The sequence below is a fragment of the Coturnix japonica genome, chromosome Z (genome assembly GCF_054131305.1).
Source record: "Coturnix japonica strain WE chromosome Z, WE-NBRP24, whole genome shotgun sequence".
Taxonomy (NCBI): Eukaryota; Metazoa; Chordata; class Aves; order Galliformes; family Phasianidae; genus Coturnix; species Coturnix japonica.
The window spans coordinates 26804528-26828566 of NC_140702.1; the positions used below are offsets into that span (position 1 = coordinate 26804528).

General features: G+C 42.6%; 2 protein-coding genes across 3 annotated transcripts; one reads left to right on the forward strand and one right to left on the reverse strand.

Moving 5' to 3' along the window:
- SRP19 (signal recognition particle 19) lies at positions 1–4284 on the forward strand. Its single transcript, XM_015849426.3, has 5 exons — positions 1–62; positions 1100–1175; positions 1683–1754; positions 2524–2635; positions 3630–4284. Exons 1-5 carry the CDS (start codon positions 22–24, stop codon positions 3761–3763), a joined length of 435 nt encoding a protein of 144 aa, XP_015704912.1. The 5' UTR covers positions 1–21; the 3' UTR covers positions 3764–4284.
- REEP5 (receptor accessory protein 5) lies at positions 1830–22713 on the reverse strand. 2 transcript variants are annotated; one of them, XM_015849425.3, is made up of 5 exons: positions 22544–22713; positions 22230–22323; positions 13166–13304; positions 11670–11838; positions 1830–6419 (listed from the first exon to the last, which is right to left on the reverse strand). In XM_015849425.3, exons 1-5 carry the CDS (start codon positions 22659–22661, stop codon positions 6400–6402), a joined length of 540 nt encoding a protein of 179 aa, XP_015704911.1. In that variant the 5' UTR covers positions 22662–22713; the 3' UTR covers positions 1830–6399. The 2 variants fall into 2 exon arrangements, with proteins under 2 accessions (XP_015704911.1, XP_015704910.1); XM_015849424.3 differs by lacking the exon at positions 1830–6419 and adding an exon at positions 9621–9931.
- Between the last annotated feature and the right edge of the window lie 1326 nt (positions 22714–24039).

Consider the following 24039-nt stretch of genomic DNA (forward strand, 5'->3'; position numbering starts at 1 on the left):
AGCGCGGTGCCGGTTGTTGCGATGGCCGCCGCTGTTGCCGCTTCGCCGGCCGACAAGGAGAGGTGAGGAGGGGGGTCGGCCTGTGGGCTTGTTTTGTGCCTGGGGTGTGCGGAGAGGTTGTTATAATGCATTTGTTGGTGTTAAAACGTGTCATTTTTTGGTTTTTGTAGTGCTTGGTGCTGCACTGTGCTATCTCTTGTAAACCAATGTGTCATTTTTAAAGCTCGCAGATGAGGTGAGGTGGGTGAGCAGTGTAGTATGTTGATGCTTCAGAACGCCAGTGACAAGGCTGATGTGTTCCTGTGCAGGGCTGTCCCGTGTAGCTGAGAAGTTGCTTACCTCTTCTTCCCTGCCTTCTTACGCTGTCATAACTCCTCATGTGATTGCAGTCCTCCTTGTTAGGCCTCAGCCTTTTTCTTTCCTTTTCTTCTGTTTCCAAGGGGAAGCGTAATCGAGGTTCTGTGTGCCTGCATCTGCTTGGCAGGATTAAATGTCTTGAGAACTCATAATTTAACTTAAGCAAGTCTTTAAGAATATTTCTTTTTCGGAGGCTTTGTAACTTAGCAAATCCAGCCAGTTCTTGTATGTGGATAGAAAAAAATTCAAATACACAAGAAAAAGGCACCAAATACACAGGAAAAATGCACTTCTTGCTTTGAAGTCTAATCACTAATAGAGGTGCTACCTCATTTTAGGGAAACTTTTATTCATTCTTTTCACTGAAAAGAATATGTTTGTTTCAGTGAAATCGAATCAAAGAAGCATGTTTTCTTCTCTTCGTTTTCTGGGTTTAAACAAAGATGGTTCAAAGCAGTGTTTTCACCTCCTGCTGTCTCTGCCCTCTGTGCTCTCCAGCGCAGTGATGCACATGGGGTTTCTGCCTAGTGGTCAGGCAGCATATTGAGTAACAGAGAGTGGAACTATGTAACATCTTACCAAACAGGGAAAACAAGTGGTTGTTCTGAACTGCTGTGGAAGCTTCTGTGCTTTGGCAGTGACACTTTTTATTTATTTATTAATTCATTTAAACTAGAAAAACATGTAAACGATTTTAGGAGTTCATATTGATTAAACTGGTTGTTTTCTCTTTTTTTTTTAGATTTATCTGCATTTATCCAGCGTACTTAAATAACAAGAAGACAATAGCGGAAGGAAGAAGGATACCTATAGACAAAGTAAGTTTGTGGGTGGCAGGGAAAAAGAATATTTTGTTTTGCTCTGTAGTGGTTCTTTAGAGAGCTGGAAAATAAAACTGAGCTTCAAATCTTCCTAATTCTCCCATGGCAAGTTAGTTTGATAAAACTAACTGTTTTCTGCACTTGTTGCTGTAGATGTCCCTTTAGTCCTTTATGGGGTCAATCTTTTTTGGCTCTGTGTAAATATAATTAATGCCATTTTACTTATTTTTTCTTAGGCAATCCTATTACGTGCTTTGTTCCTCTGACCTAAATAATTCTCTCATCTACTTTCTGTTTTACTGGTTTCTCTATATCTTTATTTTTATTTTCTAAACTGCAGAAGGGCTCCCAAATGACTTTTGCAGTCGGTTTGTCACTATTTCAAGTACTATCCCTTTCCCACACACTTTTTCTAGTTCTACAGTGTAGAGAAGCCACTGCCTCTGTATAGGGATCTCACCACTGGAAAACGTGTAACTAACGTTTAACATGTTGCTTCAACAGGCTGTTGAAAATCCCACGTCTACTGAAATCCAAGATGTGTGTGCAGCAGTTGGATTCAATGTGCTGTTAGAGGTAACAAAACCCAGGCAACTCCCCTAACCCCCCGACAGACAGTCAAACCACAATCACACATAACAGACACCTGGGTGTGTGTCTCCTCTTTTATAGGTTTATTTTTTCTTACACACAGAATAAATTGCGATACAGTTTTTGTTAACAGACAAGATATTTTCTTACTTTGAGTGCAAGTGAGCGTAATGATGAAGGAGATGTTTGAAAACAGCATGCAGGGCAAGCAGTACTTGGATCTCTCAGTTAATGTCACTTTTTACGCTTATAAAGATTGCTCTGTGAACTGTTCTTAGAAGGCTGTCCTAGTTTCCCAGAGTTCCTAATAGAGTCAGAATAAAAGCAAATCTTTCCGGGTGCAACTGCAAATTAAGTTTTAAAAAGCACATTTGTATTCAAAGGTGTTATCTTTTTGGAACCATCTTGTGGCCATGGATGTGAGACAGAAACTTAGTGCTGTCTGGTGGGGATGTAGAGCAGTCCCTATAGTTGGTTACTCACTGAATTGTTACATACCAGCAATGAACAGTAAGTTACAGCAACGCTTCTGAAAATGTTGCACTATGTAGCTGTGGGCTCTACTACAGTGGCAAAGCGTTTGGTGGATGAGACTGATAGAGAGCCACAGTTGTTTGGACCTGTTGAGAATTCCATGACGCTGTGACTTGGATCAAATGCCTGACAATTTTTGCAGGAAATTGTTCCAGTATTTAATACATAAATGAAGGTGTTTGTTTGTGTTTTTTTGGTTTGTTTGTTTTTTGTATGACAGAAAAATAAGATGTATCCTAGAGAGTGGAATCGAGATGTGCAGTACAGGGGTAGAGTACGGATTCAGCTCAAACAAGATGATGGCAATCCCTGTTTACCTCAGTTTCCAACACGTGAGTAGAATATCTCAGTTAACCCTTTACCTGTTACTAAGACAGAAATACTTCATTTTATCAGCTTGATTAATTCATTTTTCTATAAAAATTTTAGAATATTGCATTAAATCTTTTTACCTCTGTGAGCTACATCAAGTCTATATGAGCAGTGAGTAGGGTTTGTAAAAATGCTGCTCTCTCCTCAGTACTTGATTTGAGAAGAAGTTAGGAGAGTGTTGTGTAATGGCAATATCTGATTTATTCAATACACAGTTTTGGCGTACAGACACAATGGAATACTTGATCTTAAAAAGGATGAATTCCACTTGTAGGCTATATGCATCAGTTAGGCACTACTACAGGCACCAAATAGATAAACACTGAGTTTGCAGTTCAGTTTCATGTTGGCATTTTTATATTTGCACGCATATTTACTGTTATGAAGGTTGTATTTATTGTTATAAAGGAGCAGCTCCCTGTAAAAATTACTCATCGTTCACAATGAACTGTTCATCTTTTCCTTTTTTCTTTTCAAAGAATCAATGTCTAATAGGGAAGCAAATAAGTATCTGAAGAGGGATACATCTAAAAGAAAGAGCAAGAAGAATACAAAGATGAGAGTAGATGAAGAACACATCAGGAGAAAGTTAAAACCATGTTCCTGTAGGAAGATGGTGGTGTCTTTGTAAACAGTGCTTGTAGCTTTTTGCATAGTCATTCTGTCACAAGTATTTTAGGCCATTAAGACCTGAGGAAAGAGGGTAACTGAATGTTGTCAGGGATAATATGTCTGTTCTGGTCTGCCATGATACCATTCCTGTGCTTAAATAATTTAAAAAAAAAAAGCTGGTGGAAGTTCTTTACCAGCTTGGAGCAATGCAGCACGTGAAAGAGAACTACGTGGCTTTTTGTCCATTGTAACAGAGAGCTGAAAGTGGGCTGAGGTTGTTAACTTTGAACAGGGTGTGGATGTTCTTAACACAGCAGCAATGATCCCTCCCTGTATTTTTAGGTAAATCGGTGATGCTGTATGCTGCAGAAACCATCCCCAAACTGAAAACGAGAACTCAGAAGATGGGAGGTAGTGATCAAAGTCTTCAGCAAGGAGAGGGAGGCAAGAAAGGTAAAGGGAAGAAAAAGAAATGACTCCACATCTGAAATAAGTGTAATATCGAACAGATGTACTTACAGCAGATATGGATGGACACATTACTTAACGCAACTTTGAGGTAAAAGTTACAGGATCAAAATAAACTGGTCAAGACAGATAGAACTGCCTGCTTATTCTGGAGCTGGAATGCATGTAACTGCTTTGTATCTGTGTAACAATACGTCTGTCTTCACACACACCCTGCAGGTCTGAAGCAACATCCAGTTTCGAAAGTGGAACAACATCATAAGCAAATGGGGTGGGTGGGAGAATCATTTTTTCCAGAATTAATATGCAGCTTTTTAAAAAAGAGAAGAATCTTATGCAGACTAGATGGGAAAAGTTTTCAGGTTGGTTGATCATTTATCTATGCTGGCTGACTGACTGTCTTGACTCTGGAGTGTCCGTATCACCAACAAAAAATGTAAATCGGTGATATTAGGACTTTGTAAACTTCCTTTCCTAACCATCTTCCATGATTGCCAGTATACTAATAAAGGCGGCACAATAATTTTAAGATACTGTCTCAAATGCTTTTGTCAGAAGTGTTGACTTTTCCTCTGCAGCTTATTTCAAGAAGTCAGAGACGTACCGTCATGTTAGTATTTTAACTGTTTGAGGTAACCAAACAATTTAGCTTGTTTTCCTCTTTCTTTTTTTCTTTGAATGCTTATTATCCTATTTGTTTGTTGTTTGAGCGTTTATGAAATGAACTTCCTAGCTTTATTTCAGATGTGTAAGCCTTTCAATGTCTGGTAACTTAAAATATTTAAGTAGACCATGGGCAGGGATAGGAAGCTATTTGGAGATTAATTATCAGAGCAGTTGTCATTAGAAGTAACCGAAGAAATTACTGAACAAGTTAAATGAGGGATGGTTTAGCATAAGGGACAAAAAAAGACACAGTGCTACCTGTTTCAAGTTAAGAAAATAAAAAATAAAATCCCCAAGAGCTTTTCTAATTCTTAGTATTTGCCAACAGCTATTTCACTACTTCATAGGTGAGTACCAGTAACAATTATCAGAATATTCTGATAAAACTTTCATGTTGCAATATAATGTTTTCATCTGTCTGCCAGGTAAGCTGCTTTATGGCATCACTTTTTTTCCCCCCGTATTTTACAGATAAGCAGCATTCAGAATTCATCTGGATGTGTGGCTAGTATAAAGTAATGAAGCTTGGTTAAGTTCTTACTTTTGATATGTTTGCTCAAGTTTGCTCAAAGTAGGACATTTTAGATGTCGTTCTATTGCAGCACTGAATGGAGGAGGGTGCTTTCTTACTCTCACTGCAGTTGTATTGAATCTAGTAGCTGCCCTGATGGACTTCCACATGCCACTCCCTTGATGATCAGATTGTCAGTGTACAGACCATCTGTAGCAGAATGACTTCGGAGAGGAAATCGTATGCTCTGAGGTTGTAATTGGGCATGGCTGTGTACAAACATCTTCAATTGTTTCCTGCTGATATGACTTCTTAAACAAATGACCTTTGGATTATCTCTCTTTGATAACACATGCAGGTACAGCAACCCTGCCCAGTACAGAGGGCTGGGAATGAATGATCTTTAAAGTCCCTTCCAACCTAATCCTCCCATCCTGTTGAGGGTGTTGCTCTCTGACTTGATGGAATGCCATGTGGCAGAAATTACAGCGTGGGCACTGCTGGAAGCAGCTGGAGGTTTTGTTACAGGAAACAACGAAGTGGTCAGAGGTTATTAGTTACTGCTGCTCTGTGGAGAGAGAAGAGCAAGACAAGCATACAAGGTGACAGTAAAAGTGACAGTGGAAGGAAGACCTGTTGACTAGTTTGAGGAACTGAGAAGGAAGTCTTGAATCTGCTTTAGTTTAGTGTTGGAGAGTCTCAGATTTAAGAGCTTTTAGAGAAATTATTTATGTAATTCTGCCTCATCTTACTCAGTAACTTGTAAGGAAGGTCAGTCTTTGGAATCCTCTGAATAGGGCACTCCCTGCAACAGTCACCAGTGACTCAGAGGAAGAACACAATACAGTTTATTGAGCTTTCTAAGAACTATTCTACTACCTTGAGGCAAAGCTAAGTTATATTCTAACAGCAATTGGTAGGCATTATGGATAGAGTACTTGGTCTGAGTGTTTTTTTCTTTAACATCTATTCTAAGACAAGTTTAGGCAATGGCTGCTAAAGAAAAATGAGTAGAAGATCAAGAGGAAAGAGAAGAAAAGAAAGAAAGAATTTCACCATTCCTTAGATCTGGTGTTGTTTTGATCTGTGGGTGGTGAGTCAACAAAGATAAGTGTGTGTGCCCACTTTTATATAGTACAGTTGGTTCAAGACTCCCCCTGGGATGTCAGCTCTCATGCCTGTGCAGTTCGATGTTCTAAAAGATTCCGGAGCCTTCAGCAGGGTGTCTGGTGGTTATGCACTCTCTGCAGTGACTTGCTCAAACCAATGTTTTTCAGCATGTAAAGTTACTCAAGCTGCTGTTTTTCAGGCATGGGAGGAAACATGCTGTCCATAAGAGGAAGTAGAGAAAAGCAGGTCATCATTCTGCCTCTGCAAAGCTTCGTCCATCCTTCTCCTAGCTCCCCTTCTTGCAATGTTTTCTGCTTGAGTTGTTGAAGTCAGCACAGGGCACGTTCCTTGGTGGTCTCAGACAAGCAGTTTGTAACCTAAATCAAAATTTTAAGTACCTTTATTTAGAATTATTGCAAGAAGGGAAAGTAAATTACTCTGGGCACAAATCCTGTACATGCAGTTGACTGGGCTGGAAGACTCACTTCAATCTCAGGAAAGATAATGGAACAGCTTATCTTGAAGGCTGTCTCTAAGCATATAGAGGACAAGGTGACTGGGACAGTCAGCATGGATTCATCAAGGGGAAATCAAGCTTAACCAACCTCCTGGCCTTCTGTGACAGAATGAGTGGCTGCTTAGATGGGGAAAGGCAGTGGATGTTCTCTACCTTGACTTTCAATGCTGTCTCCCATGACGTTCTCACAGATAAGATGAGAAGGTGTAGGTTAGATGGGTGGACATCCAGGTGAACTAAAAACTGGCTGAATAGCAGGGTTTACAGTGTTGTAATCAATGTGCGGTCTAGTTAGAGGCCTGTAAATAGTATGGTTCCCCAGGGGTCAGTACTGGTTCTGGTCTCAGTCATCAGTAAGCTGGATGAAGGGATCAGAGTCCGCCCTCAGCAAGTTTGCTGATAACACAAAGTGAGGGGAGTGGCTGACACAGCAGAGGACTATGCTGACATTCAGTGAGACCCAAACAGACTGAAGAGTTGGGTAGAGAGAAACCTAATGGGGTTCAGCAAGAACAAGTGTAGAGTCCTGCAGGAGGAAGAATCACCTGTAACGACAGAGGCTGACCTGGTGGAAAGGAGCTCTGTGGAGAAGGACCTGGGTTTCCTGGTAGACAACAGGTTGGCTATGCACCTAAGCAGGATGCCCTTGTGGCTAAGAAGGCCAATGGTATCCTAGGTTGCATTAAAGAGAGCATGGCCATCAGGTCGAGGGAAGTAATCCTCCCCCTCTACTCTGCCCTGGTGAGGCCACATCTGGAATGTTGTGTCCAGTTCAACACACAGGGAACTTGTGGAGAAAGTCAAGTGGATGACTTGGCGATGACTGGAAGCCTGGAGCATCTCCCTAATGTGGAAAGGCTGAGACCTGGGGCTGCTCAGATGGAGAAAACTGAGAGGAGACCTTATTAATGTATACAAATATATTAAGGGAAAGTAATCACCAGGATGGGATCAGACTGTTTTCTGTGGTGCCAGGCAAGAGGCCATGTGCACAAACTGGAATGTGAAAAGTTCCAACTGCACAAGAGGGAAAAGCTACCCAGAGAGGTTGAGGAGTACCCATCAGTGGAGAAACCAAAACTCAGCAGGATGTGATCCTGGGCAGAATGCTGTAGGTGACCCTGCTTGAAGCAAAGAGGTTGGACTGGATAATCCCAAGTAGTTCCTTCCAACCTCAACCATTTTGTGATTCTGTAACAGTGTTTGAAACACGGCATTAGAATTTGATACGGCTTACAGAAAAGTTAAGCAGGTTAAAGACCAAAAAACAGGACAAGAAATTAAACCACCAAATTTGTAAGGTTACTTCAAGCTTTGTAGCTCACAGCAACAAGTTTTGTTTACTGTTTGTTCACTATGGAACATCCACTCACAGTAACAAAAAGTTGTCAGCAAGTCATTAGCTGTGATACTTTGTTTTCCTAATGAATGAAAAACTGTATGCTGTCCTACAGAAAATGCGAAGTATGAGATCCACTGTGCCTCTAATCATCACCTTGCTCTTTGACAGCCGTTTTACAGCTTGATGTTTTGTAATATGTATTTCTCAAATTTAAAGTTAAATCTGCTGACAAACTGTATGCTTCATTCCTTTATGGTTCTTGTGTCTAAAAAATTACTGAATGATTCTGTACTAACATAGAGAAAATCCCAAGGTCTGCAAGAGTCCACTTTAAGATTTACTATTTAATGTAAAGATTGAGGACCAGAGATCACCACTTCTTATCACATCAGAAGATCAACTTTACCTTCTGTCTGTCTTCTCTGTGCTCTGGGTGTCAAGAACTGTCACAGCACTACTGCGTGCTCTGAAGACATCCTGGCGTGGATATGAGAACTGAGGCATCAGTAATTCATGCTGAGTTTCTTGAAAATAATGTGAAATATTGTGAAATATTAAGTACAACTTCAGATTTGCCAGGGGAAAAAAAAATGGCCATCAACTGTGAAAAAAGTATTTATTCTCTTTATTTTAGCTTCATTCTTAGCAATTGGCCATGAATGCATAAAAAAATCTGTACTCAGGAATTTTCTCTGCTCATACAAAGTTTTCTTGGATAGTCAGAACAGGCTGCAGATGTTAATGTGCACAGAAAGCCTGGGGAGGTTGCAGTCTTATCCATTAACAACACAGTTCTGGGGACCAACACCTAAAACAGTAAAAACTTCAAGAGAACTGTATATCCAAGTGTTGGTAATGGCACTCCTTATGAAAGGTGGCTTGTGGTTTTGAGTGTGACATTACAAGGCACTCCACTTAGAATTTTACACGACAGCTTTATTCAGAAAGGGATAGATAGCAAGTACATGCCACCTTTAGTCATCTCGTGCTCATTTAACGCATCCATGTCTGGCAAATAGCCCCATGCTAATATGAGCTTCATCGCTGGAATAAAGCTACTCTTCCTACATTTTCTATCTATCCATTCAAGAAAATGCACACTGCACTAAATATTATGTTATGGTGAAACATGCAACAGTAAATAGTGTCTATCACGAGATGCCTATCATCACTCAAAACTTCACTAGCGAGGAATAAATTAGCTATGCCAGCTCTCTCAGTAATTCTCTCTCTATATTCCAGAAAATCCGTTCAGATTAATATTTTCCTTGTAGAATAACATCATGTTACTAGATGCAATACAGTCAGTGTTTGTAGAGAGTGTTTTTTACAGCTGGTTAGCTGAGAAGGGTCGTAAACACAGTGCAGCTAGACAAGCAGCCGTACCACCTGCAAGGACAGCAAGAAGAACAGGATGCCCTGTGATGGTGAGAAACTAGCCATGGTTTTGTGAACTCAGCAAGGGGGTAACTTCCAGGATGATAACAAGTTGCAAAGATACTTGGGGATGGTATGTAATCGGGAACCAATGATGAGCTCCGCTTTTGCAATATGTATGAGCTAATTATCCGTATTATAAATGTACATGCAGCCAAGGAATAAACGAGATTAGCTGATCATATGTCAATGACAGGTGTGGTCGTTTGTTTTTCTCCCGCCGTTCTACAACAAGTGTTGAAAGTAATTACATGCACAAAGACAGCTGAAGTGCAGAGCCTCTGAGATATACACTTTTTATTGTAAGACTTTTTCATGAAGATTAATATTTTCATTGTTTCAGATGCTGCCGACTGCTTTGCTTTTAAATAAAAATGCATGAATTCCATGCAGACAACAGCAAACTAGTAAGCAAACTCATAGCACAATCCCTTAAAATATCAAAACATTTTCAAGGCAACAGTTTTAAAGTTATACCACAGATCCCCATAACATCAAGCTTCATAATAGAGGTGGCTGGGAAGCTTTATCCAGTTTAAAGTTTTAAGTGCTCTTCTTCTCTTCACCCAGCAAGTTCACTGTAGCTTTCTTGGCTGCAGAAAAATAAAAGTTTAATCTTAGCGGTGCCCTACTTAAGGATTTAAGCAGCTCACTCAGTGTTCATGAGCTGCACAAATAAATTATTTTCCTCTTACACCATCTCACAGAAGGAATCAGTAACTTTTGTATTATATACACACAAAGAGATGAAACTACAAAAACTTTTTTTTTTTTTTTAAATTAAACCAGATCCCAGGAGCAGCATAATAAACAGCACCCATCCATTTACAATTATTTTACTGAGAAAATAAGAGCTGCTGATGGTCCTTAGGACACACAGGCTTACACCAAGACAACAACCAAGCTGCTGAAACGGGGATGGAATAATGCTAGAATGTGTGTTTGTTTGTGTGAATTACTGCTTAAAGAAAATGTGAGTGTGGAAACCATTTTATGTTAAAACAGGGAAGAATCACACAATGACAGAATCACAGAATGGCTGAGGCTGGCTGTGTCCATCTGGCCCAGCCCAAGCTCCAGCAGGGATACCCAGAGCAGGGTGCCTAGGACTGCACCCAGTCGGCTTTTGGAGATCTCCAGGGGGGATTCCAAGACCTCTCTGGGCAGCCTGTGCCAGTGCTTCATCACTGTACAGCACAGCAGTGCTTCCTGGTTTCAAAGGGAACCTCCTGTGTTCCAGTTTGCACCCACTGCCTCTTCTCCTGGCATGGGGCACTACTGAAATGAGTCTAGCTCAGTTCTCCCTGTACCCTCCCTTCAGGTATTTACCAAAAGAATAAGTGATAGATTGGAGATGAACTAAAAGGAATAAGTGAGAAAATAAGACATAAGCAACATGGAAGGTTGCTTATTATTAAGATACCTGTCTAATAATAATATTCCAGGAAGGCTCAAGCAGCAAGAGTTCCAAGAGTAACTGAGAAAGGCCGACCACTGAAGTGGTCTGAAGAAAAGGTCAAGAAAACAAGTTGATAAAAAGAAATCAAACTGCGTGTATTGTTTGGGGAAAAGGAGATTTTAACGTGCCTTGAGGTATTTAATAGGTAAAATTTATTTCAAATGAAGTTTAAGTATCTTTTTTTTCTTCAGCAACTTAAATTTTCTTCTTTTATTCATAAAATTACCATCCATCCAGTTTTCAGTGCAAGGCAATGAAAGCAAAAGTTACACAACTCCAGGCTATGATAAAATTAGGTTATTCAACCCTAATAAAAATCTAAGCAATTTCTTTAAGAGTTGGCTCAGAAATCCTTAATTTCCAAAGGAAGGAAAAATACAAAATCTTATAGACAGGAATCCTTCATTTCAAGTGTTGTCACTTGCTACAGTTCAAGGATTCGTTTACTGGATAATCAGCAGCTCTTCTGCAGTACCAGGTACTGGAGATGGCAGTGTTTTAAAAGAAGCAGGAACACACAGAAACAGTGACTGTGTTTATTCAAGATACCTTGTGAGGATGCTTATACACCTGCCTAGATAGAGAGTGTTGATAATGTTATGTATATTGGGAGGGAAGACACAGCATCTAATTAGTTGATTCTTATACTCACATGGCTTGCACTGATTCTAGCATAACTCTAATCCTAGAAAGCAAAATTCACTTCACTCCTCTTCTCCTGATAGCTTTACCCAAATTAATTTACTCATTAAAACCCATAGAATAATCTTGTAGGGTTTTTTTTTAATCCAGAAATGGTGAATATTCATTTTTAGAGCTGCAAAGGAAAATTCTTCCTACATGATGTGATCAGTGAATGGTCATCTACTCACCTTCTTTAGCAATGGTATCTGCAGTCTCTGCAGCCTTGTCTTTCAGTCCTTTGACAGCACTGTCCAGCTGAGCCTCGTGCTTCAGGAAGAAAGGGCGGATGATTCGGTGATAGAGGAACTCAGCTCCATTAGAAGGACTTGGAGCCATGCACCAGAGCAGAAAGGCACACTAGAAAGAGGAAGAGCATCTGCATCAGTAGAAGAGAAAAGTAGGAAAGTAGGGGAAATGTGCCCTCCTAACTCTGCCACAGACTTCAGTGTATTTATTTAAAACAGTACATCAACTCCGTTTTGTAGGTCACAGTCTCTAAGTATGTGTTATCGGTTGTTTTGTACAGTCAGTCTTCATTTTCTTTTAATTTAATGCACACTGATAAAGATGAGGGCTGTAGCAGTAAAACCAAACTGGTAAGAAGTGTATCAAGACTTCATACACTGTTTTTCTTTTATCCTAAGGCACAGAAGTAGTATAAAAGCTGATTAGACAAAACATTAGTTTCTGACTTACATGGCACAACTGATGGTTTATGTTCTTCTATCACTTAGATCAAGCCTAGATATATCCCACTACTTCCTCACCCAGACACGTTGTAGGGGAAAGACTGGGTTTGCTTGTATCCCAATGGTAAAGCAACATGATGAAAAGATACAGATACATATTGGACAAGACCAGGTAATTCTTTTGGACTGCATAGTTTACACAGAGCTTTTATACTATTTGCTGAGGAAAGGAAAGGAAAAGGAAAAACCAACAAACACAACCAAAAAAACAACCACTACCATTACAAACACTACATGGCTCTTCACATGGAAGCACTTTTATATGAACTCAGTTCCAATGTCAAACACACTACAAAAGTAATGGATAAATGCAAAATGTCAAAACACTTCAAGTACAGGAAACAACACAAACTAAATTTGCCAGAGCTCTGAAAGAATGTATAGAAGTATCAAACTAAACATCTACAATTCAGAGTAACTATAAGCAACTTAAGAGATCTGCTTTGCAATTAAAGTAGGAATGCCACTTGTCAGTAACGGTGTCAAATAGGACTTATTTGTATAGTTTGTATTTCAGTTTTCCCATTTTCACATCAGCATCACCAGCAGTGAAAAAACAGTGCTTTCAGTGCAAGCACTATAGCATTTGAAACTCATCTGAATAACATCAGCAGCTTCTAATTTATTTGTGAGGTTTCCAGTATGCTGCATTGCATCAAAAGCATTTCCTAAGAACTGTTCAGCTACTGCATTCTTTCAGAGTACCGCTGTACACAGCCAGACATTTATCTCCTTCCACTCCTTCCATGTTTTTGATTTCCCATGGGAAAGCTAATGTAAAAATAAAATTATATATATATATCTAAAGTGTAAGCAACATTTAAAAATAAGATATGACCCAGGTGGGAATCTGCTGACATCTACTCATTGCACATTAAAGTAGTTAGGTTGTAGGTTTCATTTTAGGAGGGGTGGTGGTACATAAACTGAAATACCTTCAGGATGTAGTAGAAAGGGAACCAGGACAAAAAGATATCAGAGAAGAATTCTGCTATGCTGAAAACACCGTATACGACCCAGTAAGTCAGCCACTGTGTGTCGTCGTCTTTGTTGGGACTTTCAATGGCCTTGATTCTGTAAGGAAAACAAAATGAGTGAGCAAATCAATAGCATCGATAGTGGTGACATTTTTACTTCTTAGTTCTATAGTTATGTGTGAATTCTCATCATTTAAATCTGCTATTATTCCATAGGGTTTGTACCCCACTAGAAGGCACTGTTATCACCTACTTTTTGCCATACATAAAATAACAGAATTGTAGGGGTTGGAAGGGACCTCTAGAGATCATCGAGTCCAACCCCCCTGCCAAAGCAGGCTCCCTACACCACATCACACAGGTAGGCGTCCAGGTGGGTCTTGAATATCCCCAGAGAAGGAGACTCCACCACCTCCCTGGGCAGCCTGTTCCAGTGCTCCGTCACCCTCACCGTAGAGAAGTTCTTCCGCACATTCGTGTGGAACTTCCTATGCTCCACTTTCTGTCTGTTTCCTCTTGTCCTGTATGTGGAGGAGTTTGTGACTCATGTAACCTCAGCACACCCAACCCTGTGCTCCACACATTCCACGGGAATGCAAACAGTGCAAATCTAGATTAAAATTTTTAACTTCATTCAGGATTGTGAAGCGAATCTCAAGTATCTTTATTCATTAAGTGCATGTGCCAGACTGTGAGATGTAATTACAACTGAGCACTTGACAGCATAGAGGCAGCATAAGGCAACCAACCTCCTCTGACACGTGGCAAGGCCCACAGCTGCATCCCTGGCTGTTCTGCTCTGTAAACCTGCTCCTGCAGGACTCACAAACTGTGACGCAAGTTCCTGTATCAGGAACAGAAGCCTCAGCAAAGCCTGCGGCTTCCTGCTTGAAGCTAACTGGATTTCTGTTCTCCAGCTGCCAGGAGACAGCACGATTTGAGTTGTCACTGCTCTGAAGCAGGAAGCTGAAAGAAACTGCAGGATGTGTCAAAGGCAAAACATTTTCATTCAGACTCTTTCATAGGGAATATTTTGTTTTACTTCAGTACATTTACAAGCTGCAGAGGGTCTCTCTGCAAGTACCCCTCCAGGGCAAACCCTTCAGATTCCACCACTTCCTAGTTCTGCAGGTGAAGACAGACAGGCAACCATGTGGTTGCAGATGGACTTTACTGCGTGAATGTTTCCCATCATGATGGAAGCTCTGCCCCAGCAGCACATGGAGGACGGTTATTCTACCACAAGAAGGACACTTGCTTGGTATTATCAAGAAGACTCTGCAGTGAAACTGCTCTCATCTCAGCCCTGCTGTTCTGCAGTTGCTCCCTAAAGCCATCCACAGACTTAAGGAGAGACTGTTTAAATTCTGCTGCCATCACTAAAATCACCTTAGCGGTTGTGATAATCAGTTTTCATGAACAGAACCTACAATTCTGTGGCAAAAGGCAGATGACAGATCACTGTTCCTATGGTATGCTTTAGATTCTTCTGCCTTCTGCAAGAATGGATACCTTGGAAGACCTCCAAACGTGGGTATGCTCCATTTGGATGTTCACCAGCAGCTGCTGCAGCTCCTTAAGCTGGTATCTTGCCCAGTCAAATCACAGAGAGCATGACTGTACTCATACAAACCCTAAAGAAAGGCTCCAATTAACAATCAAACCAGGCTGCCAGGCATGAATTTTCCCTCTCCATCAGGTATTAATTATATCTGGAGTATTTCGGCTTTGCAGGGATATTTACAAAACATCTGCAGTTGCTCCTGTCTATTACATACTCACTCACCCAAAAATCTCATGAAATGGCAGCCTTCATTGCGAAGTATTCCTGATCTCACTTCTAAGTTCCACTAGCACAAAAAAAGGAAGCACTGCCACTCCTGCAAGTTTCAGTTTAACTGTAGAGCTGTGAGCCCTCAAATACTGAGGAAAGAAAGGCAAGTTTTTATAATTATGAACAGCCATTCCTGACAGCGTTACAACAAAACATGTGGAAACAATACCCCCAAGGACATGACACTGAAATAATATTTTTTTAAAAATAAATAACAATCTTCAGCCACTCTAACTGTAATGAATGCTGTCAGTATAGTCAGTATAAAGAATGATGACTCTACAACCTTAAGCATAGCAATCACAGGGCCATCCATTGCTGGCAGAGAAAGGCTGCCCACTGGCCAACCCAACAGTCCAGTTCTCAGTTGATGTTAACTGTTATTTTCACTTCAGCTTATGCACTGTACGTCCCTCAGATGAGAGAGCTGATGCAAACCCACAGTAGAACATACCCCTGTAATACTTCTTATTCAAGAATTCATTTTATTTTTTTCTTCGTGTTAGATCATGAAGTCGTCAATGTGATACTCATCTTGCAATCTCCATCACTCAGAGCAAACATGCAGATCACAAGACGCTGTCAGCACAGCCAGCTTTAGGACAGCCTTCCTGTAATCGTTATGTGTTCATGGCAAGAGCAAGTGTACAAACACCTCAGTCGGATACAACATTTAAATCTCCTAACAAAGGAAGGTACATTCAAAACCTATGGATAACTCAGCTAACAGGCAATGATTGTGGGGAAGAGCTGAGGATGTCACTGTCTCCTGCAGCCCTGGGTTCACAGCAACTGTGTAGCTGCAGTCTCAAGACCACAGGTCAATTTTAACTGCCTGACAGAATCAGTTCAACTGGACCAAACCTAGCATCTAACTGCATCAAGTCCAAGGTTTGCACTTTGCCAAGCTGAGCTCTTTCACTTAAAGCATCTGACTCATTTTGATAACCACCACCTCTTTTCCAGGAAGAGGCTGTTAGTCACTCCAGAATTAGATCTGGCAGAGGAAACCATTGCTGGAATTAATTCACACACGCATTACTCACAGGACCAGCACATTATGATTTTACCAAATGAGCAGTTTTATTGTTGTTTTTATTTTTTTTTCCTCAAACTCTGTTTAGCTAGTAAGATGTGTAATCGAGAAATCAAGAAAGAAATGCTTAAATCTATTACTCTAGCATCATGCGATCACCCCAAACTCTGCAGTTTACAGCGTGTACCTGGTGCCTCTTGTATAAATCAAGTTACAAGTTTAAGACAAAAGACACAATAGCCTCAAGTATAAGCAAGAAACAGGGCATAGTAAACCATGTATCCATCAACACATGTATTTAATAGCTACACTGTAGCACCAAATGCAAAGTAAGCTGAGTGCTTGTGCTCCAGTTTGGGAAGAATCACAGAATGATATGGGTTGGAAAGGACCACAGTGACCATTTAGTTCCAACCCTCCTGCCATAGGCAGGGTCGCCAACCACCAGACCAGGCTGCCCAGAGCCACATCCAGCCTGGCCTTGAATGCCTCCAGGGATGGGGCATCCACAACCTCCTTGGGCAACCTGTGCCAGTGCATCACCACCCTCTGTGTGAAAAAAATCCTCCTGTTATCTAATATAAATCTCCCCTGTCTCAGTTTAAATCCATTCCTCCTTGTCCTGTTACTATCAACCCATGTAACAGCTGTTCCACCTCCTGTTTATACACTCACTTCAAGTGTTGGAAGTCCACAATGAAATCTCCCAACAGCCTTCTCTCCTCCAAGCTAAACAAGCCCAGTTTCCTTCAACCTTTCCAAGAGCTCTGTGTCTTTCTTGCACTGGTGGCCCCAGACCTGGATGCAGTGCTCCAGATGGGGCCTCACAAGAGCTGAGTAGAGGGGGACAATCACCTCCCTCTCCCTGCTGGTCACTTCTCTCTTAATGCAGCCCAGAACACAGTTGACCTTTTGGGCTGCAAACACACACTACTGGCTCATATCCAGCTTCTCGTCCACCAGGACCCCTAAGTCCTTCTCCACAGGGCTGCCCTCAAGGAGTTCTTCCCTCAGTCTGTATAAACACCTGGGATTGCCCCAGCCCAAGTGCAACACCTTGCACTTGGCCTTGAGGAACCTCACTAGGTTCTGATGGGCCCACTTCTCTATCCTGTCCAGGTCCCTCTGGATGGCTTCTCTTCCCTTCCATGTATTGACTGCACAGCTCAGCTTGGTGTCATCTGCAAACTTGCTGAGGTTGCACTCAGTGCCATTGTCTGTGTCATTTATAAAGATGTTGAAGAGCACCAGTCCCAGGACTGACCCCTGAGGGACGCTGCTTGTGACCAGCTTCCACCCTGACACAGAATCACTGATCACAACCCCTTGGCTGCAACTAGCCAACCAGTTCCTAATCCATCTAATAGTCAAACCTTCAAATCCATACCTCTCCAACTTAGAGAGAAGGATGTGGTGAGGGATCTTATCTTCGCAGAAGTAAACTATTCTGTGCATAAATCCATCAGGTTTCTAGGTGATCTAGCCGGACAAACAATAGCACTGCTGCTAGTTGTTTTAAAACTAAAACTAAAATTAAACAGACTTTTTGGTTTAGATTCTTGATTCATGTGTTGCAGTGGTAAAAGCACTGCCTTTCACTGAATTACCACATAGTGAGGTTTGGAAGGAACCTCAGGGCATCTTCTACTCCAACCCCTGACAACAGCAGGTTGCCTGCAACAGGTTTCTGTAGTTCTCCATGCAGGCTGGACAAAGCAGGCACACTGCACAGCAGAAGCTCCAGCAGATCCCATCAGCAGCTCCTGTGGAAGATGTCCACATACGTTCTCTGCAAGAATTCATTCCACTGTCATTTTCAGCACAGGCAAGGGCAGTCAGACACTGCAGCAAAGCTCATGCACCTCTGAAGTTTCATAAATCCTTTGCACACATCTTAGTCATCACGGCTCTTTCCTGCTTGCAGTTGAATTTTTCTGAGGCAGCTCACCACCGTGGGCTAGCTCTGGAGAATTTAGAGAAGCAGTGAAACACTGACAGTGTTATTTACACACTGCCAACACTCACTTCTTCCATCCACTCGTCCAAATATCACTTTGTGCAGATGAAGTTCACCAAACATGCAAAAAGTTCTTCAGCAAACTTTCAAGCACTGGTCTACTGCAAGCACAGAACCCCGCAAGTAAAAAAATATATTTCAACTGAAAAATAATTACCTTATGAGAAAGGACTTTACAGGATTTGAGGGAATAATGCTCAGATTCTATGAGTGATTTTAATCCAGACTGTTCGATTTTCTGGAAGACAGACAGGTAATCTCTGCTTGAAAAATTACTGCTTAATTCTGTTAAGAGCCTTGTGGGTGAACCTTTAGTGATGGCATAGCCTAAGAGACCTGGGCTCTGGGGAAGACTGTGTGTGTCCAGTGAAGAAACTCCTTCATGTAGGGATGCACTGCAGATTTGCACAAAGCCATGACACAGCCCAGTGAGCAGAACCAACGCTGAGCTGAGCTTTTATCTCTGGGTCTGTTTTTAGAAAATATGCTTTCTTTTAGGAAAACAAAGTGATCAGTAACGACTTTATCAAGGTAGAACTAAAATCCTGAAAGAAGGAGAGTTGGAACATGACCAGCAAGTCACTCATCAGAAGCCTGCTGGCAGCTTTAAGCAATCAAAAGAACAGGAGGTCATCTCCTCTCCCTCACACAAGACAGTCAAGACAGCAAATTATCTACAAAAAGATAACTTTTTTCCCTTTCAGTCCTGTGGACTCATTGCTGAAATATTCATGTAGACATCGAATTAATACTCTCTGTAATGCACTCAAATGATGGCCTGACCTCTTCCAGGAGGCACAGGTTTAAGAGCTGTATGTTTTATGCAGTAAGGTTGTGGTTGTGGGGGAGCTGCAGGGGTGCCTCTGAGAGCAGAGCTCCAGCTGCACCAAATAGATGCATTGATGCCACAGATGAGCCATGGGAAACACTGGGTGTGCTCTAGGAAAGTAGACTTAAGAAGGGGAAAACTGCTGCACAACAGCATCTAGAAGAGAGATGTGAGAAATGGGAAAGAAATGGCTTTGCAGCCACACAGGTCAGAGCAGGAAGAAGGCAGGATGAGCTCCAGGAGCAGAGCAGCAGCTCCCTGCAGCCCAGGAGAGGCCCATGGAGGAGCAGGCTGTCCCACTACAGTTCATGGGCACCATGTAGAGCAGAATTCCTCATGTAGCCATTGTGGAGAAGACCACAGTGTAGAAGAGATGAGGCCTGGAGGATACACAGCCCATGGACAGCCCCACAAAAGCAGCCTGTGCCAGAGCTGCAGCCTGCAGTGAAACAAGAGGTCTTGTGGGAACTGAAGACAGTGAGGGACCCAGGCAGGATCAGTTCAGGAAGATCTGTTGCCTATAGGAAGGACCTCACAATGGAGCAGGGCAGACTGAGAAGGAAGGAGTGGCAGAGATGAAGAACCAGGGACTGACTGCAGTCTCTATTCCCCATCTCACTGTGCAGCTCAGAGGGATGGATGATGTAGCTGATTGAAGCTGAGCCTGGGAAGAAGGGGCTGGAAGGGTTACCGGGGGTATGCTGGTTTTAGGTTTCTTTTGTTTTTAAACTTCCCATTATCCTACTCTGTTACTAATTGGCAGTAAATTAAATTAATCTTCACCAAGTCAAGCCTGTTTTTTCCATGATGGCAATTAGTGTAATTAGTGATCTCCCTACCCACAGCTCAACCCACGACTTTTCATCTTATTTTCTCCTGTCTCACAAAGTGAAAGCTGTGTGGGAGGCACCTGGTGACCAGCCAAAGTTAACCTAACACAGCATAAAAAAAAGCCACGTTCTTGTGTTCAGCTGAAAACTGCTTCCTGCCCAGTGCTACGAAGCAAATCTCACTTAGTATTACCATTTTACAGCTCTTCAGTTGTCCTCTCAAAAGTGAATAGAAGCAAGGAATAAAGAAATCACCTTAGCTGGTGATTTGTGCATTAGGTCCACAAGCACAGGTTAGAGGAGAAAGCAGCACCCTAACTGCAGTACAAGATCAAAGCAGTGAAAAGGAGAAGTACAATCACTTCAGTAACTCAGCTTTATCTTCTTGTGGCTTGGCCATGCACTAGGATGAAAATCCTAACATACATACAGACTGCAGAATGGTGATGCCAGGGACCATATGGTGGAAAAGGGGCAATCACCAAACAGGATTATCATTCTTTTGCATGGTCAGGCAGTTCACAACTGGCAGCAGACTGAGAACCATCTTGAGAGACAGCACAGATACCCTGACATGCTGTTCCCAGACAGACCCACAGGCCATCCAGGACTCCTCTGCATTCTTGCTGGACAGCTGGCTCTGTGAGCTGGGAAATGTAAAACACCAGCTCTAAGCTTGGGAAGGACACCTACCTTATCAGCAGACTACTGAAAGGACTAGTATCTCTCCACAGGCTGCACCTGAAAAGTCCTACATACTGCAGAGTGGTTCACAAATTAGCTTATTATCCCAAATTCTAATTAACTCCTAAAACTGTTTCCACATTAATAAAATACACAAAGAGAAAACATTAACTAAGTGTGACTTGGAGAAGCCAGAACAGGCCCTGTATTCATGTGCATGCTGTTCAGGCTTTTTTTTTTTTTTTTTTTTAAAACTTATTTTAATTACAGTTTATAGTCAAGTGCACCACTAAAAAAATAAATAAACCAAGAACAACACACCATTAACACTATAGATGTAATTTTAAAACACCAAGATGCACTGAAAAATGCCTTCCTATTGATACAAGGGTAAATATTCTACAGAAAGATAAACTCAATTTTCAAGGTCTGGAAGAGGAAAAAAAAAACAACAGAAAAAAAATAAGGTGGCAGATAAACTACTCTTCATATCTGATTTGCTGCTGCTTGTCTGCACAGCGATAGGAGCTTTATTATCAATTTCAGTTGCATATGGGCAGATATAAAATCTAATACCAAACTAACTAAAAAAAAAAAGTGTAAAAGTCAATGTTCAGAAAGGAATTAAAGAACTTTAAGTGGCCTAACTTGGGCACGAGATAGTACAGCAATGTAATTCCTACACAACTACTTACAGATTTTGCTGCCTTGTTACTCATGTTTTCACTTTCAGATTTTAAATGGGGAAAAAAAAGCTATAAATTGCCTTATAAAAAGAGCGGTTCTTGGTCTGTAATCTCCAAAATTACTGCCCACTAAAGAGTGTCCAGAAAAGCCTCACTCTACTAGATACACTGTAGCCATAAGATAGCTTTATAACTTGTAGAAGTCTAACACTAAGACAGCCTACACAATAAACAAAAGGAAGGAGAAGAAGTGTAGTTTTAATTGCCCCAAAGGTAATGGCCAGATAACACATTTTTAAGAGCTACTGACCGTACTCAAGTAGTTACATAAAAGCAAACGCTGTGTTTCCAGTGTCACGTTATAGCTGGGCTGGACTTCCATTTTGTGAACGCAGTCAGCCACACATAAGGTTTTTATTTACTACAGCTCTGAGGTCTTAGCAGCACATTCTACTGACACTTCACCTAATAGGAAACCCATTTTGTTCCAATAACATAACAACACGTTGCCAACGAGAGGCACCAGCTACTTTCACGGACAGAAGGCCTAAGGAGGTTTCCCCCTTCATAGAGCAAGATATTTTCTAAGGGGAGCTCTGAATCTTCTCTGTGCACTGTCAATGCACTAGGTAGAAGCAGCCCTGCTGAAGGCTGACACATGGCACTGCACACATGTGCTGACACCACAGCAGTGCCCTGTGCACAACAGGGACCGCACTGCTAAAAATACTCGCGTGGGTTTCAGCGGACGCTGCCGCATTGCTCCGTCCTGCCGGGCACAGCAGCTCACCAGCCATCGGTCCATCCTCACTGCAGGCACTAAAGCCGGAGTGGAAGTACGGCACTAAGGGGTGGGCTGTCAGGTGAGACAACTTCTCGTTGTTATTACACGGCATCTGTTAGGGAGCCCAAAGCCCGGCTCTACAACGGCGTCTGTTCATGTCAACAGGGAGGAGAGCCGACATTGGAGCACGGTCCTCCAGCACCGCACCACGATCCAGCGGTGTTACCCGGTCACCCGCAGCGATACCCGCAGTGACGGGGCACCTCCCGGCCGCGTCCTCCCCCGGCTCCCCCCGCTCCCCACCGCCCATGCCGACACTCACGACACGTAGGCGGGGTAGCCGAAGCCGATGATGTTGCAGAGCAGCGAGGCGCCGTAGCCGATCACCAGGTAGACGCCCAACGCCCCCAGGATAGCTGTGGGGAGAGGACACCGAGCGGTTACCGGCGGCTGAAGGGCTAAATGGCACAATGACACAATGGCACAATGGCACAATGGCACGGCCCGGGACGGGCGGCGAGGCCGGGAATGAGGGAAAATAAGCGGGCAGGGCGCGGCCGAGGCCACCGACGGACACCGCTCCGACCACCGCAAGGCCCCCGCTCCAGCCCCGCTTTCAGGACGGCCCCCACTCACCGATGGCGATGTAGGTGCGGTCGACGCCGGTCTTGCTCTCCATCCACTGGAGCACGGCGGTCATGCCGTTCTTCTCGTGCAGGAAGCGGTCGAAGCGCTGTCTCATGGCCGCCGACATGATGAAGCCCTGTGCTCCGGCTCCCCTCAGCCTACACAGGCACCGACGGACTACGCGGCTGGCACCGCCCGGCCACGAAGCCGCCGCCTCAGCCCGCCCCCAGCCCCGGGAGGCGGGGAGCCATCTTCCGCCGAGCCGCGCCCGGTCACGAAATGGAGGCGGGGGCAGCTCTGTGAGGCGGCTGGGGATGGAGAGCTGAGGCCGCTTGTTGGTGGCTGTGAGGTGTGTGGGTGGGCAGCTCCAGTGAGGTGAAATGAGACAATGGGGTTTTTGTCTGTTTTTAAACAACAACATAAAAATGTGTGTTATCAGTAACTATAGCTGTTAAACGATGAGGGCCGAAATAACGCAGAATAAAGGTTATAGCAGCCTGGTTATGCTGCAACACGGCAGTCTGAACTCGTGGCTGCAATTGTGCTTGGTAGCTGATGGTGTGCGTGATGTACTTAACAACTAGATATAATTCGAGGAGCATAAAGTTTCCTCTGCTGTGCTGACTTTCCAGCAGTTCTCCATCTGACTCAGCACTGCAGTGAGTAATGTAGACTATGCCCGCTTCAAATCAGTGTTGTTCATAGGCGAGCTGGAAAGTACTAAATTATCTTAGAAAGTGGTGTGGTTTTTTTTACTCTTATCTTCAACCGAGGGCAGGGGGGAGGAAGTGTAAGTTGCATATTCTCCTTTTATGCTGTCCTTGTTCTGGGATAGTGCATTTTGCAAGAAACTGAAAGAAGAAAAATACTTAAAAATAAATGTTCCTAAGTAGACATCATTTAAGGTAAGAATGGTGAGAAGGAGGAGAATAACAGAATCTTTAAAAGCAGGAAGGGACCTCAGGAGATTACCTTGCCTGCACCCAAGTGGTTTTTGGACATCTCCAAGGAAAATACCCTGCAGCCCCTCTGAGCAGCCTGTCCCAATGCTCCATTACCCAAACACCATAAAAGTGCTTCCTGCTGTTCTGAGAAACAGTCCCCAGTGTGTGTTCATTGCCTCTTGGCCTGGTACTGGACACTACTGAACGGAGCCTGTCTCCGCAGTGTAGGGACCACAAGTTCCTTTTATTAAGAGCAGCATGTGAGAGATTTAATTCTCAGAAGCTGTAGATTATCACAAAATACCAAAGTCTGTAATTCTAGTCATAGGCTACTGGGGCTGGAAGAGGAATTACTAATTTAAGCTGCATCTAGCCAGGCAGGCTGTATATTATGCCCCAGTGAGGGCAGCATTTTAAGAGGAACTCAAAGAGAACAGCATGGAGCAAGGGAGCAGGGTTATTTGCTTATTTGCTTTCTACTGTCTTCTTCCTTTTTTTTTTTTTTTTTTTTTTTAAATCTTAAACTTTTTTCCCCCCACTTTTATTTCTTAATCAGTACTG